The sequence below is a fragment of the Caretta caretta genome, chromosome 1 (assembly GCF_965140235.1).
Source record: "Caretta caretta isolate rCarCar2 chromosome 1, rCarCar1.hap1, whole genome shotgun sequence".
Classification (NCBI taxonomy): domain Eukaryota; kingdom Metazoa; phylum Chordata; order Testudines; family Cheloniidae; genus Caretta; species Caretta caretta.
In genome coordinates, this window is record NC_134206.1 from 348,371,513 (window position 1) to 348,390,141 (window position 18,629).

General features: G+C 43.2%; 1 protein-coding gene across 2 annotated transcripts in view; it reads left to right on the forward strand.

The window, feature by feature from the left end:
* The window catches only part of NET1 (neuroepithelial cell transforming 1), a 68,678-nt gene that overhangs the window by 39,170 nt on the left and 10,879 nt on the right, over positions 1 to 18,629 (forward strand). Inside the window, exon 3 of one of the 2 annotated variants that reach the window (XM_048836734.2) lies at positions 2,115 to 2,174. In XM_048836734.2, coding sequence (XP_048692691.1) covers positions 2,115 to 2,174 — 60 coding nt within the window. Of the gene's footprint in view, positions 1 to 2,114; positions 2,175 to 15,565; positions 15,835 to 18,629 lie in introns of those variants that run through there. The other variant, XM_048836735.2, reaches the window with a different exon arrangement.

An 18,629-nucleotide genomic window follows, 5' to 3' on the forward strand; every position in this document is an offset into this window, starting at 1 on the left:
GTCATATCCTGGGACCAACAGGGCTACAACAACACTGCTAACAACATACTGTTTTTGATACAAGAGACATTTGTCTGAAAACAGGGTTTTTGATCTTTGGGGAGTTTCAGTCCTGACGCACATTCCTCACCTGAAGTTCTATTCTTATTCTAGGACTTCCAGGTTGACAAAAAGCAGCAGAAAGGATCTTTGTTCTTTAGGTATTTGCCAGGTATTTTCATGCAAATGTTCCTAGTAATACAGAATGAGTGGGGGGAAATAGGATGACTAGAATTGTTTGCAGACTGAAAAATGCTGCTTTTCTATGAGGTATTACTGGATCTTTACATTCCATCCTTGAGGGTTATTTAATACAAATATTAATGGCATTCTTCTGTGTCTGTTTATGCTGTTTTGCTTACTTGTTTTGGAAAGACTCTTCCCTCAAAGAGTTTCATTTAAAAAATGCTCATGCTTTTTTCAATACCTCTGTGGTAGCCTGAATAATACTTCCTGACTTTTTTACAGACTAATACTTTTCATAGGAATATATTTTCCACATGACCTTTTCTCAAAAGGGTTTACATATCATGTCTTTGATTGTGACTATTGCTAGCCAGACACATAATGTCATAGAACAGTATTTATCATGGTTTTCCTTCTGCTATGCTGGTTAAGCCTTCTGGTTTGAGCAGTTTGAACAGGTGGGCTTTTTAGAATCTGTTTCTGTCCTGGTGCCATGTAAGAATGATACAGCTGGCTCTGTAGTCAAATGTCTGAGTTTTGAATGAAACTATGTTGGGCAGGGGAACTGGGCAATGCAGTACTTATTACCGAAGTCTAGCCAGTTTAAAAACAAAACTTTGGCTTTGCTTCAGAGCCCGGGTTTGGGTCCAGAGCTGTGTGTTGAAGACATTAATATACTTGACTTGCATAAAGGGAGGGGGGAATCTTCAAACCAAAAAGATGTGGTGTCTTAAAGTCTTGTATTGTTGCAAGTTCTAGTCAAAAATCTATTTTGAACTTTTTATTGAACTTAACCTAAAAAACAAGTATGTACCTGCACACGTTATCAACCCGGCCAAAAATCTCTTCTGAAATAATGACATCAAATTCCGTATAAGCCTCACAAATGAAATGCCCATACGTATATTTTATAAGAAGCTTTTCCTCAATCAGCAAGTGGACCTCAGTCACCCTACTGGAGAGTTTGTGTATTGTCTTTTAGAACTAAACTATTCAGACAGAATAAAATGACTGAAAACCATGGAAATTCTAACTTCTGTTTGGTACTCTGGTTAGATTAAACTGCTGAGGAAGGAAAATACTAATGTGAGCGAATGTATTTCTGTGCTTTTGTAAGTAATATTTAAACATAAATTTGTCCGACTAATATGGACTGGTAAGAAGACTTATTGGGGTGGGAAAGAGTTGCCCAGCGGTAATGAAAACATTGTAAAATAAAATGTGGGGTTCTTGAAATCCAGAAGGGGAACTAGAAGCTACCCTTATACCCCAAGTTCTACTCTCACCACATTGCTGGGATTTTCAAGGCCTCCTTAGGCTCCTCTGAGGAGCCCATCCATGCAGGTTGGGGTACATCTTGGGAATAATGGTATCATCTAAGTCCCCTTCAGGGTTCTAGAACCCCAACTCCTATTGACTTTCAGTGGGACCTGGCACCTAACTCCCTTAGACTCCTTTGAAAATCCCAGCTTTGTTATTAACTGCTGAGCTTGGAAACCATAAAAAGTATCTGATTTTATTAACTAAATGCCTGAATCCATTCAAAGTGCTAACTGCCACATGAATGCACTTCAGTCTCCATTGCTTTAGTTTTTCCTTGCTGTCTTTGGTTCTGTCTTCACAGTTATAATTATGGGGAGCATAAAGGAACAAGTAAACTTATAGGTGTATGATTTGTGGATGCAGTAAAGTGACAAGTCGAAATGCTTTTTCCCATTGCAAAATTACTTGTGAAATTATTTTCACCCACAGTTCTGCAGGTGCAGTAAGGAGGGCATCTTTCGGTTGGTTTCGAAATCAGGCCTTGTGTATTAGCATATATATATGGGGAGGCATGCTTTCTACAGTATAATCAAATGGTTAGATATGATTGGTTTCTTTTATTACAGAAAAGGAAGCGGAGAGAGAAAGATGATGATGTTGTCAGTCTCTACAGCCTTGATTTTAAGGTAAGTCAAGCATTGTGTTGTTCACCGTATTGTTCTGTCAGGTTCAATTGTCCTGCTACTGTAGTTTTATATAGCCCCCAGAAATTCCCCAATGTTTAATATCTTGTGAAAGAAACCCAAGGAAGCGTATGAACACATTCAAGTGATGGGCACTCGAGATGTAAAATAACAGTGGTAAAGATGGCACTTCAAATTCTGCTTTAATTCATATTTCACTTAGGCACACAGTATTGCACTTCAGGCAAACTGGACTTTATGGTGTGTGTAACTCTTTCATATGGAAAACTTAATATTTTATAACAATGTGTTTAAGGTTAAAATGTGACTCCAGTAAATGTTCTGGGTGTTTAGAGTCAGAAATCTGCTTCCAGGGAAACAATCCAAGCCAATTCTTTGGAAAGGGAAGATTACTTGTAGTTTAGCTGTTCTGACAATCTGACTTAAAGCGAATTCTCAGAGTAGGGGGAGAAAGAGGGATGAAATATTCCTTCTGGGAAGTAGTAATTTTTGAGTTCATAGCTAATTAGTCTTTATGGCTTTTTAATCTTGATTTCTAATTTTTTGGTGGGGGGTTGTTTGTCTGACCTACACTCACTTCTCTACAGCCTTTGTTGCCATGATTATTTTTGTGATTGTGCACTATTTTATTAACTTCCTTACACTGTGGTTGGGTGTCAGTCACAGCTTGCTGCTTTCCATGAATGATTACTTCCATGCAGAAAAAGGCAGTGGATCCACTGCTCTGGACAAGCCTCTCCCTATATTTTCCTGGTATTTCAGTACATGTTCCTTCAAGTCAGGGCAAAAAAGAATATCAGATAGGGCTACTGTGTCACAATAACGATATCTACACATTGGGTAGGTTGGGGGGGTTCACTACCAAATTGATGTCATTTTGTGAGCTTGTCTATGCTATGGGGACTACAGTGCCATAGTTATGCTGCACTAACCCCATAAAGTATATGCAGCCTACAGTGCTGGAAGGGTCTTTTCTGTCACTGTAGGTAATCCACCTCTCCAAGCATTGGTAGTTAGGTCAAAATGCACATTCTTCCATCAACCTAGCCATGTCTACACCAGGCATTAAGTCGGCATAGCTACATCACTCCGGGGTGTTTTTCACACTCCTGAGCGACAAAACTATATCAACCTATGTTTTAAGTATAAGCCAGGCCTGTGACTCCTCAGCTTTCCTAGGAGTGGTATGTTCAATAAACGTGCCAGCAGAAGGAACTTTTCAAAAAAAGCCCTTCATTCTGCTGGATTGGACAGAAATACCCACGAATTATGACTCACGTCCACAGTGGTAGATCACGGGGGGGGGGGGATTGGCTTTTAATAGTTTTAACAGAGACTTCTGCAGGAAGGGGAAAGTCCCAAAGCACAAAGAGTTAAAAGCTCATAGTGTGTCTTTTGTTTAACTTGACCTTTTGCCTTGTTATTTTTAAATGGTTAGGCTGTCTGTGACACTCTAATTTGATAGTTCTGGAGTCACACCTACAAAATACACTCAAACACCTTTTCAAACTTTATTTATAGCTCTGATACTAGTTACCGTACAGCCTGTCCATAAGTTGTGTGTATTTAATGTATGTACATGCCTTTTAACACAATTGGCAAGGGTTAGAAAATCCTTAAAGCCATCAAAGTCAAAGCTTTAGGGCAGGAGTGACCCTGAGCCTGAGAAGGAGCCAGAATTTACCGATGTGCATTGCCAAAGAGCCACAGTAACAAGTCAGCAGCCCCCCGTCAGCTCCCCCCACATCCCCGGTGTCTCCCACCCACCAGCAGCTCCGCTGATCAGCACCTAACCCTCCATCCCTGCGGCTCCCGCCCGCCGCGATCAGCTGTTTTGTGGTGTGCAGGAGGCTCGGGGCGGGGGAGGGAGGGGCAAGGGCATGGCAGACTCAGGGGAAGGGGCGGGAGCCTTGGAGGAAGGAGTGGAATGGGGCCGGGGCCTGGGGCAGAGCCGGGGGTTGAGCAGTGAGCAGCCTGTAGCTCCAGCTCCGGAGTTGGCGCCTACGCAAGGAGCCGCATGTTAACCTCTGAAGAGCCGCATGTGGCTCCGGAGCCACAGGTTGGCCACCCCGGCCTTAGGGTAAAATTTCCAGCGACACTTAAGCAACTTAGGTTCCTAAGTGCCTAAGCAATTTTTGAAAATGGGACTTAGGGTTTGTCTACATGCCCTGCAGTTTAGAGTAGAGGCGTCTGAATAGCAGTGCGTACCAAAGTACTGCACTGTAACTCCCCTGGGTGGGTGCTGTGGGAGCAAACTAAAAGGGAAGTAGTTCGCATTAACGTAGTCCCGTTTGAAGAGCATTACATTAATGCGAGCTAGGAACCTTCTCGTTTGCTCCCGCAGCATCCACATGGAGGAGTTATAGTGCAGCACTTTGGTGCACATTGCTATTTGTACCCCCATAAACCAAACCACACCACAACAGGCCAGTGTAGACATAGCCTGAGACTCCTAAGTCACTGAAGTGCTTCTGAAAATTTTATCTTTATTCTCACCAAATTCGTGAGCTGTTTTATCTAGATTTTGTATCTATTACAGTGAGTAGGTTAAAAAAAAAAAACAGCACAAAAACCCTGGCCCCATAGAACCTAGGTTTGTCTGTATCCAGTGAGTAAATTGTAAGGCCAAATGGGACTATTAGGATCAACTATTCTGACCTTCTGCATAACACAAGCACTATACTCCTATCCCCATTTTACAGATGGGGCTCTGAGGCACAGAGAGACTTGCCCAAAGTCACACAGAAAGTCTGTAGTGGAGCAGAGAATTGAACCCAGGTTTCCCAAGTCCCAGGCTAGCATCCTAACCACCGGATCGTCCTCCCTTAAATTAATTCATATAAAGTGTATATAACTTTTAATGTGGAGGAGTAATGACCATATCTTGTACAGGCAAGGAATATTTAGCCTGAATTTAAGGATTTAGGTATGTCTCTTCACGTTATTAAACACTAAAATTTTCTCCTTCAGTGTTCTATGTGCCAGTAAATATCCAGTATTTTAAATTAAATGGAGGAGCATTCAAAGCCCAAAATGGTGACAGACCCACATTTTTTTGGTTTGATTTTGGTTTTTTTCCACTCCCCTGAAGTTTTCCCTCAGATTTTAAGATAAACTGAAAATAGGCCAAGTTTAAGCTGTTTACAAATGTTATACTTCTCCCACTTTTGGGGCACACCAGAAACCTTTTGGTGACCCTAGACTTCCCTAGACTCTTTAGTGAGCGTAGCCACCGTAGATACTGTGTTTTGTCGTTCCTTTTAACTGTTCCCATTACTTTTTCTGAAGTAAAACCTCAGTTTGTACAGCACACTGCATTGTCTCTGTACTGTTCTGTAAAGGGTGGAATGATTCATTGAGAGTGCACACAGGCTGTGGGTTCTGAAAGCATGTATTCTGATGTTTATTAGCAACCAGATTATGACCTTTCTTTTATCTGATAGGGAGTAGACCAAGATTGACGGTATATCTTGCCCGAAGCAACATGAAGCCATGCTGAGTAACATTCATGAATCAACTCTTGCTGGGCCTACAGTTCTTTAGTGAACATGGGTTGCTAATGTTTGGGAAAATAGTGTTCTCCTTAAGTATGTGAAGGTACAGCTTTGGAAAAGGGAATTGTGCAAAGAAGATACAACCCTTACCTTTATGGGACCATCTCATGTGAGTAAGTGTTACTCAATATGAATAAGGGCAGAGCTTTGACCACACTAGCTCTAGAGCCACATCAGTATTGTCAACAGAGGGAAATTATTGCCAAGAAACTCTAGTGTAGACAGTCATGGTCTTTGAGGAAAACACAGTGGACAAGACCTGAATTTCGAATGTAGAAAACAAGCTGAAAAACAAAATCCCTTCTCAGGCCACATTCTTCTTATTCTCCAGCACTTGGATTCTTTAAGTCATTAGTGGATGTTTTTGTAAAAGATATGCTGTAGTTCAACCATAAATTAATTATTGGGCTTAATGCAGGAATTACTGGATGAAATTCTGTGGCCTATATTATGTAACAGATCAATGATCACAGTAGTCCCTTCTGGCCTTAAAATTTGCAAATCCATGTGTCATAATGCTGCACAAAAGGAGCATAAATCTGATTCTTTACCCCTCCCTCTGACTCTCCACCCCCGCCAACTGCTGATGTGTTTTAAAAGAGAACCATATCAACTTTTTTGTCAGGTGTGGTAATGTAAATTCATGCAACAACTTGCCCATTCATGAGTTGAAAAAATGTATTTGGAAATAAACATTAAAACTAGCATTTCTGAGATTGGCTAAGATAGTCTGTACCACACCTCCCTATAACATTTGAGACATGAGCAGTACAGGAGCTTAACGCAATTGTGTAAACAAATTTCTCACTTATGGTAACACTTTGCTGTTGAGACAAATTTTATATTTCATAAATGTCACAGGCTTCTACAGTAAAGTTCTTCTAATGTTGCATCCATATTAGCAAGATGGAAATTGATTTATGACTTCATATCCTGGGATAACATACATCTAGAGTCACAAATGTAAATATTGTAGTAACTGTCTTCCCACAGAGGTCTCAAATGCTAATTCTAATTAAAAATTGAAGGACAAAAAAAGTCCATCTGTGCTAGTTCACTTCTGTTGTGTGGAATATTTGTAACTGTTTATTTTTATTAAATTCCATTATAATTATAAAGCCTTCTCATCTTACCAATAAAATTCAGTATTTCAGACTGCATGCAAACACTTCATGTGACCCAGTAATTGACTGATGTGTCATGTCTTACTTTTGTCTGTGTTCAAGTATACTGCTCTGAGTTTTTGACATAGAATATAAATATCTGCAATGGAATGTTAAACACAGATCATGACCAGTAAACAATTCAGCTATACAGATGATGGTGGCTGACTTTGTTCAAGTTACAAAAATACAAAGAAGGATGAGATTGCCTGAAATGTTAACATGAGTTCATATTTATTCAAGTACCTACATGTTACGCATGACAGTATATATGAGACGTTAAAAATAGCTAATTAAAACCAGTATTTCTTCTTCGAGTGCTTGCTCATGTCCATTCAGCTTAAGTGTGTGTGTTTACCATATGCACCAGTGCTGCAAGTTTTTCCCTCAGCAGCATCCGTACAGGAGCAGCTCCGACGCCCCCTGGTGTGGTGCGCACATGCCGCAGTATATAGGGTGCCACCCGTTCCCCTCACCCTTGGTTCCTTCTTGCCGCCAGTGATGGTGCTGGAACTGTGGCTGCTTCAGCTAGTGCTGTTGCTGCTCATTCGTACGAACTAGTTATCTCTTGTATTATAGTGTACAGTATATGGTTTCTGTTAGTGTTTATAAATCCCTTAGCTATAGTTAGAGACTTCTGAGGTCCCAAACGGGACTTTGCCTTGGGATGGGGCATGCTCTGGTCCCCAGGCTTTAAGCCTTGTGATCGCTGCAAGAGGCCCATACTCGTTAGTGATCCACACAGAAGTTGTCTGCGTTGCTTGGGCGAAGTACACGTTAGTGAGAAGTGCAAAATTTGCTAGTCCTTCAAGCCAAGGACTAAGAAGGAGTGCGGTATTCATTTAAGAGTGCTCCTTTTGGAGTCAGCCCTCACCCCAGCGCCGGAACAACACTCCAACCCGGCACGGAGTACCATGACCTACCATGACCCGCAGCACCCCACCGAGATGATCCACTGGCCGGCACCAGTCACTATCCGTGGCTCTGACCAAGAAGCCCAAGAAGGTGGGGCGAGGCCAGTCTCCAGCCTCCCACAAGGGAAAGGATAAGACTGGGTGTGAGAAAGTTCCCAGGCCAGGCAACTCTTCACTCACATTGGGATCTCGGGCCCAAGCTCTGGTGGAGCGGTGTAGCCCAGCTTGCTCTCTGCTGGCCACCTCAGATAGCGGCAGAGGCCTCCGTCAGCTCCAGGTGCCAACCACGCCACGGGTCCTTCAGGTGGCACAGGAGATCGTGTCCCTCCCAGTGCCACCCACACTGGCTCTTGCAGTTCCCCAGTCATGCTTCGGTCCCCACCTCAGCGGCACTGTTCCCCATCATGGGGAACATCCCAGCAGCGCTCGCTCTCACATAGCCACCACGCATCTGACCGTGAAAGGCAGACGCAGTGCAGCCCCATTCAGTCCCAGGACCTTGGGCACTGGCAGAGAGGCTCGAGGCGCAGCTCGCCGGCCACCGGGCACAGACCTTTGGAGGCATGCGCCAGCCCCCCAGCAGGAGTACCGGTCCCGTCACCCAGAATCTCCGAGACCATGGTACTGCTCCAGGGACCCGTCGAGGGATTGACTTTACCATTCCTTGGACTGTCGCCAATCCCCAAGGAGGGCATCGTCATGTGTGGGTTCTTCCCGGCACCGGGCCCATTCCAACTCCCGGTCCTGCTCCTCATCCCGGTACCACTCGTCAAGTGTGAGACGTAGATAGCCGGCTCCAAGCAGTTGTGGATCTGTCGAGTGCTACCGGTCCCTAAGACCCCACCTCAGATCGGACTCCGGGCAGAGTGACCGGCTCCAGTCGGGTCAGAGCCACCGTTACGCTCTGTCCTAGTCACCTGGGAGCGACTGCTCAGGATCCAACCCAGGTTCGGAGCGAGGTTCCTGACAGCGGGACAAGCTGCGGTACCAGCTACATTGTCGGCACCGAAACCAGCACAGTGGCCAGCGCCGTGGTATCTGTGGAACCCATGGGGGTTCACCCAGCCCTCCCAGGCCGCCTGCTGCTTATCCGGAGCCTCGGAGAGAGCAGCTGCCTCTCTCCCCTGCCCTCCTCCAGTGCACGAAGCCCTTGGTATGAGGACCCCACAGGTCCAAGAAGGAGCAGGGGCACAAGCCACTGGGCCACCAATGATTGTGGAGGACCCTATAGCACCGGCATCCTCCTCAGACGAGGCTATAACGGGGTCCCCTCCCCACGTTCCTCTGGATGACGCTAAAGCGCACTAGGAACTACTGAAGAGGATCTCTACCAACCTGGGTCTTCAGGCGGAGGAGCTAGAGGAGCTGTCAGACACTCTCTTCAATGTCCTCTGCTCCACAGCACTGGCCAGGGTGGCTCTGTCCCTTCATGATGGGGTATCTAAGATCACTAATGCCCTGTGGCAACTCCCTCCTCCCTGCCACCCATCTCCAAGATGGCTGAACGCAAGTACTTTGTGCCATCCAAAGGTACCCGAGTACCTGTACACCCACCCTGCTCCCAACTCCTTAGTGGTAGAAGTGGTTAAACACAGGGAGCGACAAGGTCAACCCAGGGCTGCCCCTACGAACAAAGACTCCAAGAGACTAGACTTGTTTAGGCATAAGGTTTATTTGTTCTCTAGTCTCCAGTTGAGGGTGGCCAACCATCAAGCCCTCCTAGGACACTATGATTTTAACATGTGCCAAGCCATGGCCAAGTTCGAGGGCTCTCTTCCTGAGGCTTCTAGGAAGGAGTTCCAGGCTATTATGGAGGAGGGCACGCCTGCAGCCAGGGTGACGCTCCAAGCGGCGTCAGATGCTGTGGACACTGCCACCCAAACCATGGCCTCGGCCATCACCAGGCGCCAGACATCCTGGCTTGCTCCTCTCTGGCTTGTCCACGGCGGCTCAGGAGTCGATGCAAGACCTTCCCTTTGATGGGCAAGCCCTATTTGCTTAACAGATGGACAATAAGCTCCATGGCCTAAAGGACTCCTGCACGACCCTTAAAATTCTGGGCCTGTATGTTCCCGGCCCTGCCTGCAAGTGGTTTAAACTGCAGCAGCCTCAGAGCCAGGGGAGCCACCCACACCAGGAGCCTCCCCATGAAATCCAGAAGCTACAAGAGGCGTCCTAGCCAACAGCCTTCACAGGCCTCTCAGTCGAGCTCAACCTGTTCCCAGGATCCTCCCTCCCCCATTTTTGCCAACCGCCTTTCTCCTTTCCTACCTGCGTCGGCATCTATAACATCGGACCTCTACATCGGATAGGATGAAGGGCCTCCTGGTGTCCATGCAGAGGATTTCTAACTGAATCACCCCTTGCATTCGGACTTCCTACAAGTTGGCAGGAGTCCCTCCACCGCCGATTGTCAGAGCCCACTCAACTAGAACGCAGGCATCTTCGGCAGCCTTCCTGGAACACTTCCCAATCCAGGACATCTGTCGAGCCGCAACGTGGTTCTCAGTGCACACATTCATGACCCACTATGCCATCACGCAGCAGGCCAGGGACAACGCTGGGCAGAGCTGTGTTGCAATTTACACGTCCATGGACTCCTACCCACCTCCGAGGGGTACTGCTTGGGAGTCACCTAAGTTGAATGGACATGAGCAAGCGCTCATGGAAGAAAAGACAGTTACCTTTTCCGTAACTGGTGTTCTTCGAGATGTGTTGCTCATGTCCATTCCACAACCCACCCTCCTTCCCCACTGTTGGAGTTTCCGGCAAGAAGGAACTGCGGGTGGGGGGAACCAGTGGCACCCTATATACCACAGCATGTGCGCGCCACTCCAGGGGGCGCCAGAGCCGGTCTCCTACGGATACAGCTGGGGGAAAAACTTCTGGCACCACACACACCTAAGTTGAATGGACATGAGCAACACATCTCTAAGAACACTAGTTACGGAAAAGGTCACTGTCTTTTTAGTTGGGTTTCAGCATCTAAGAAACCTAAATTAAGCTGAAAGTTATTTTCGTTATTGTGGACTTTACATTTTGAAAATGAATAAAATGTTTATTCTGCAAAAGGTTATCTATACTTCAGTTTTCCAGGAGACTTTTAAGCCAAACATGATGAAATGCCACAGGTTCCTTCTTTGAAGAAGTTGGATCCAGTTGTCAGTTAAATAACAGACCGTTTCACTGCTCCAACAAGCACAAAGGAACCCATAAAAGCTGAAAAATCTGGCCAGTGAATCCCCAGTCTTAGGGCATCCCTTTATTGCACCAGCTCTTCCCACCTCCTCTCACAGCCACTGGAACTGAGACTTATGCTCTTTGACTCTTCTCAACTGCCAGAAAGGCCTTTTGGAGTTGCTGAATGTAAGTTAAAACAGCCCTCCTGATTTATGCTACACAGTCCTCTGACCAGACCCAGAACACAGGGATGTGTAAAGGTGGCATTAATAATAATAATGCCTAGCTTTTAATCTGTAGTTCTCAAAGTACTCACAACCATTTTAATGTATTTAGCCTCACAGCACCCCTATGAGGCAAGACAGTACTGTTATCCCCCTTCTACAGGGCTGCTCACTGACTTGTCCAAGGTCACTCAGGAAATTTGTGGCAGAGTAGGGACTTGAACCCGTATCTCTCAGGTCCTAGGCCAGTGTCTTAGCAATTGGACTATCCTTCCTCCTCTTCATGCACTTAGAGTAGCTTGGCTGGAACTGATAATCAAGCCCACTATGATTTATTTTAATCATATAAACTACTTAAAATGTTCTTTGGGGCATTTGAACACTTAAACCATAAAAAAATGAAATCAATTGATTAGCAACATAAACTGGAACTATACAGCATATTTTCTCTTCTCAATGGTGTGTCTAGATGATCATTTGTCAATCTTAAATTTATTTACCCAACATTCACCAAGTTCATGTAAGAACATAGGCCCATGGTAATGCTGTTTTTGCCATGTTACTGTACGTGTGTTTGTACTGCTCAAATGATGAGTGCCTGGAGTTTGCCCAAGTGTTGCCGGTGATGAGAAATATCGAAATAGGTTTTTGTATATAGGAGGAATTCAGAAATCAGCTCATCCATTACAATGGCAACTGAGAGCTGCATGTTTCAGAGTAGCAGCCGTGTTAGTCTGTATTCGCAAAAAGAAAAGGAGTACTTGTGGCATCTTAGAGACTAACAAGTTTATTTGAGCATAAGCTTTCGTGAGCTACAGCTCACTTCATCAGATGCTGCATGTGGTTTATGTTGTGGTATTAAAATATCAGCATTCCCCACAGAAGATCCTTAACAATGCATTGTTATAAATGAACCATATATGCCGAGAATGTTTCCCATTAATGTGCGTCATATAAGGCGGCGCACAATGTGCCATGATAGATTTTCCATATGTGTCATAGGAAGATCCTGACATTTCTGTAATGTAACTTACACATAATACATCAGCCTTGAGTTGCATCACCTCAAATCAGACCTAGACACAAGGTGTCATGTAGAAAGGCATGCAACTGAACAGGGATCTTCCTGCAGATGAGTCATATGCTTCAGTAATATATGGCACCAGGTCCTTTCCCTGAGGCTCTGTAATAAGAAATGCTATTTAGCACTTGAATAACAATGTATGCAATACTTTCTAAAGTGCTTTCAAGATGCAGAATATTGTGTTCTAAGCTACTAATTAATAATTTAAATACCAGATTCCACATAATGCGTCCTCTTGTTTGACTGTCCATATCAGAACCTTTTCTTTGTTAACTCTGTGCAGTTCTTAAACATTTAAATCAATAAATGACTGTTCCTTCCAGCGGGGAGAAGCTACCATTGGAATTCCTCAGGAAGTGGTATCAGGACCAATAGTGTTCAATGCCCACCACGTCCAATTCCTGATTATACTTCATCAGTAAAACTTTCTGGCTACACAAAACTACTTGGATAAAGGAGAAATTGGGGATTATGAGAAGCTTCAAAAGAGCAAGTCTAACTGGATAACTGAACAAAGATGTCTACTTGCTACCCAGCAGTCTGCTTCATTGGGCGTTTGGTTTTCTAAAAATGGCAAAGTGTCTGTATGCACTAAATGGAAATAAACTACTGAAAAATGACATTCCCATATAAAAGATTTAGATTGCATCTGGGATTGTAAAAATCCTGTGGATCCGCCAGACCTACTCACTGCATCTCTAAAAGATCTGCTCTAGGAATTATTTGGGGGAAGTTCTGTGGCCTGTGCCATATAGATAAGACTAGATGATCACATCTTGGTCCTTTCTGGCTTTAGAATCTGTAATCTATGACTCTTTAGTGAGCACAAGAATCCTTCAGTGGAGAATATCATCTATTCTGCTCCTGCATAAAAATGAAGCAGAGTGAAATAGACAAGGATCCTCTGTTGAGGGGAGATCTCTGTAGGGGAGTACCAAAGTGGAGAGTGATGGAGGGAGTCGAACATGGAAGGGGTTTGCTTCCAAGGGGTCTAGTGGTTGTGCTTCCAAGTTGGGAACCAAGGTTGAAGCATTGTTTCCTAGGCCAGCATGGGCTGGCAGAAAGCTCTACCATATAGCAACCACTATCTAATCTGACTGAAAAATCCAAATGATAATGACCAGGGTTGTGCTGGGAACAGTTTGCTGGTATAGCTAATGCTGGCAAACCCTCCTAGTGTAGATGCAGGATATACTGGCAAAAGGGTGATTTTGCTGGTATAATTTATACCATTTCTCTAAGTGAAATAAGCTGTGCTGGCAAAAAAGCATTTTCCTGTTGGTATAACACACTAGGGCTTTTACTGGTATAGAAATGTTGCCAAAAAACACCCCTAACTGACATTACTATACCAGCAAAAGCTTCTAGTGCAGACTTGGCCTATGAGGGTGTGGAAGAGTTCGAGGTGACTTCAAAGGGGAGAAAAAAAGCATCTGATCTTTCTTTGCTTCCTTTTGTTGTATATAGAAGTTCTGACCTTTTAAAGTTTTCCCCCCCCTACTTTAGAAATATTAAATCTTCCTTGTTCTCATTTGACACTTGCCTTGGAGTAGCCAAGTGGACTGGGAGCCTTCCAAGCAGTGTGAAATTTTTCAGTGTTCTTATTCCAACTGATCGTTAGGCAGGTTGGTTCAATAGCTGTTATGAAAAACCAAATGGAAAATAGAAGTTTTGAACAGTCTTAGTAAAAATCCCTGCTCTCAGTTGCTCAGGTTCCACTTAGTTCTGTGATGTCAGAATCCCAGTGGTTCTCCAGTTGTCCATAGAATCTGCTGTGAACATCAGTATCAGATCTGCATTTTTCAACTATTTTTGTAAAAAAAAAACAGACTATGAAGGCAGAAAAGAAGGCCGGGTTTGAAGGGAAAAAAATCTTCCCAGCATTCATTATAAATGTAAAAAATGCAACCCCTCTTCCATAGCTCCACAGAACTTTCCACACAGCCTGCCACTGCGGAAAGAAACCTGGTTTATCTCAGCCGGAGGGAGAGAGAATCCTGATGTTCAGTGTCAGGGTTGGAGGTGCAAGGGGATAAATCCTGAGAGAGACCTGGACAAAAAGAAGTGGAAGGAGAGAGTGTGACAAATAATGGGGGTTTGGCAGAAGAGGAATTCGCAACAATCTCTGGGGAGGGTGAATTTGTTTGGTTGCAATCCAATTGTTAACTGGATTGGTAGTTGAAAACAGCCAGTAATAATCACCCCTAAACTTCCCCTACTGCAGTTTTAGAAAAAAGAATTCTAGTGTGGGGAGCGACTGTGACACTAAGACAGGTTTCAAAGTAGCAGCCGTGTTAGTCTGTATTCTGCATCTGATGAAGTGAGCTGTAGCTCACGAAAGCTCATGCTCAAATAAATTGGTTAGTCTCTAAGGTGCCACAAGTACTCCTTTTCTTTTTGTGACACTAAGGCAACTCTTACCCGAGAGAAAAGGAAATTATTGCTTTATGTGCCATATATTCAACTTGTGGAATTCACTGCTACTTGATATCAGGGTGACAGTGTAAGCAGGCTTTTAAGAAAGTGATGATAAAATCATTTAGACTAACATTCATTTTAACTGGCACAGCTGCAATGTTAGATGGGTGGATAATCCAACCTTCCCTTTTGGGATACAGTCTGTTTGCCTGTGGCGGATTTACCCCTGCCTCTTCTCCTTTATTTAGTGCAAGAATAATTAGCTCTGTGGGAAGGCTTTTCTAATACCTGCTCACATTTAAATAGGGCCACACCTTTCAACTCTATTGAAATGCATTCAGGGCTTTTTGGTTGGAAGGGACAAAGTAGCAAGCAGAGTCCCTCCAAATGGAGGCATTTAGCATGCATCCCTATTTATTTTAATTTTCTACTAACCTCTGAAGTGTTATGTACTGGCTGGTATCAGAGGCAGGATCTCAGATTAGATTGACTTGGCATAGCAATGCCTATCTTTAAGTTTAGAAAAGTATTGAAATGCTGCTCCAGCTGGCTTAGCTCTCTCTTAGCTTGGATCTAGGAATTACACTACTCCAGCTGAGAATCTGTCTCTGAAGCAAAGCATTCCGCTTTAGTAAAACTTGTTACACTCCTTCATGTCGGAGGGGGAAGAAACCAGCTTTTCAACTCCGGGTACAAAAGATGTCCGTCCCCCGTCGTCCCCCCCAGCGTGTAAACGGAGAGGCGTAGGTGTGTCATTAACGGTCAGTTCACGAATGATACACGACTCCGCGGGAGCACGCCCATGAAACATCTGTTCCTGCCCCTCCCGCTGCCTTGAGGTCTGCGTGCTTTGAACTCCCAGCTCACAAGGCGGGCTGTGCTATCCCATGGAAACATGAGCGAGACCCTCCCGCAGGTTTCTGAGAGCTCCGGAGCGGAGTTTATAGTAAAGTAGCAGTGGAAACGCTGCGGACGTGGATTAAAAGTAAAGCTTCTGAAGGCAGGAGACAGCATGGTGGCTCATGATGAAGTTGGAGGTCTCCTTCCGATTAAAAGGACCATTCGAGTCCTAGACGCTCAGAATCAATCTTTCAGAGAACAAGAGGTAAGGCGGCCTGGATACTTTTATCCTGGTGTGATTTATGGTGAACTGGTCCAAATTCTAACAGCTTTCCTTTGACTTTTTTGTCTCTTGTCAACTGTTGTGTGTTAGAAGATTAATCCTTCTTATGGCAAAACTGCTCCAGCACTTATCCTGCTTATTATGCTAACGCCGAGGGGGCAATTGGGAACAGGACTCCATTGTGCTAGGCACTGTACCAACGAAGCCTTAAAGACTTTACAAGCTACGAAGTAGGAATGAGTACTGAATCTAGTAGTTCTGTACGTGCACTCTGGCTAGTTAGACTCTGACTTCCAAACCGAAGTCGGTTAGCACAGCAGACTTTGGAACTTGCCACATCTGATACAGATAGAACACCTGCTTATTTTCTGCTGTATGTGGATTAATTTTTAATTTGTATTAGACTTCTGCTTTAATGACAGTTTTCACAGGACTATGTTCAGAAAAACTTCCTTAGTAGTTGAGGTAGATCGAGAAAACAGAAAATTGCAGCGGAGAGGTCTGCCTTTTTATATTCTGCCAAGTTTGTATGTTATACCCTTCCTCTAACAGGAAACAGTTTAAACCTGTGGCTTATCTGTCTTGGACACTGCTTAGTCTGGACTTTATTTTAATTTTGACCTCAAGGAATTATATGGATAGAATTACTTGTGGCAATTTAAATATCTTTTTCTTTTTTGCTGGAATAGGACTTTAAGGACACAGGATTCAGAGTTTTTATGTATTTTTATTTTTGTTAGAGATTAGAAAGGTTAAAGCATTCTTTTAAAAAATTCTAATAATTCTGTTTTAGCTAAAAGCTGGCATCTTGTGGTACTTCTTCCAGATCTTTATAGTAAGTTTAAGTATTTTTGAAGCGTTGTTTAATGCTAACATGAGAGCATAAAATTAAGAATTTATGATCAGTGGTGTTTCATGTTTTTGTTTTTCTGCCGATGATTGGTTATACTGTTTCTCTTCCATACCTTGAGAATTAGTTTTATTTTGTCTTTCATTAAGTGTTTGTTTTTAGTGTAGTATGAAAATAAAAAAAACTTAAGAAAGATTTAGGACAATCTTATAGAATCCCATAAACTTAAATCTGATGGGTAAAACTTTCAAAAGCACTTCAGTGACTTATGAACTTAAGTGATTTAGAAGCACCTAAGTCACTTTTAAAAATGGGACTTAGGCATCTAAGTCACTTAGACATTTTTTGAATATTTTATCCTAAATGTGTAAAGGCCTGATCCTGCAACAATGTATGCCTCTGAGTAATGTTGCTCATGTGAGTAGTCCCCTTGGAGTCACTGGGACTACTTGTATGAGTAAAGTTAAGGGCATGCTCGCAGGATCAGGCCCTAAACTGGGTTTGTTTCCTCCATAAGACTTTTTCTAAAACCCTGCTATTTAATGACTCGCGCATTATTTCTTATTGGCTGCTTTGCAGATGTTTTTTCTATTAAGGTGTTTACTATGTGTGTAAACAAGTAAGGTTATTTTAAAAAAAAAACAAAAAAAACTTTAATGTTGTGTAAGTCAGCCCTATTGCATTCCTGGAGGATTATTGCATACCTCGTGTGTTGACGCAAGGCACAAGTCCAGCAATCCAGTAGAAATGTACTGCCTACGGTATCATCTTGTTAAGAGATGTACATTACAAAAATGTCAATTCTGTAATAAAAATCTATTTGACACAAGTTTAAAGTTAAACTATTAAAGTTCTTTTAGTGTCAGTTTCTAAAACATTTATAATCCTGCTTTAAGTAGAGAAACTTAAATGCAACCTCAGCTAAGGAGTCACTACTGTCATTTCATGATATATAAGAAAAACTAGATGCTGAGAGAGTTGTGAAATAAACAAGGTTAAAAACAGTTTAAGGAATAAATCTGTATCCTTGTATGTATTTATATGTTAGGCTGCATATTGGACATGTAATTATTATTTTTGGTTTGGGCTGTCAGTAATTACTTTAAGTGAATTTTAGTGTTTGGGCCAGGTACTCAGTTGCTTTCGCCAGCCAGGGAAGTCCTTCATCCACCAAAGAGGTACAGCACAATGCTTCCCCCTCCACCGTGATCACCTTTTTCACTACAAGGAAGTGAGAAGGTGGTTTAATTTATTCAATACTTGGCCTCTGCTGAAACTCAGTTTGAGATGTGGACAACTATCTGCTAAGAACTGGACTGAGCTCAAGCAGACTCGTTGCACGTAAATCTTTAAATAATTCTCAGATAGCAATTACATCTCTACACTTCTGACAGAGACCATATTTGAACTAGTGAGTTCAGTCCCTTTTGAATCTCGCTGGTAACATTTGGCAGTAATTTGGGCTGTGAATATTTTTTCAATTTCTCACCAGCTTTTCCCGTGTTTGTATGCCCTTGTATGTGGAATGTATAACTACACCTGATGATGTAGTACATGATCCTTGTAAAAATAGTAATAATTGCTGTGGAGGAAATATTGTACACAGTGCAGGCTCTCAACATTTTAATTCCTTTTGCACTTAAAGAAAACAGAAACCACTTTGGACCGAATCAGCTACAAAATGTGGCTTTTTAAAATGTGACACATTTGTACCTGTGAAGGAAAAGGTCTTGGAAACTCCTAATTGTTCTCTGCTTCTTCTACCTTCTGAATGGAAAGTGGAAGCATTGCCTTCAACCTGAAATCTTTGCCTGCAATGTCTAGCCCAGATACTTTGTTTAAAACAAACAAACAAAAAGGCCTTGAAAAACTGTTTTTTCAAATGGAAAGAGACATGCTGTTAACTATTGCAGCACTGACGCTGAAC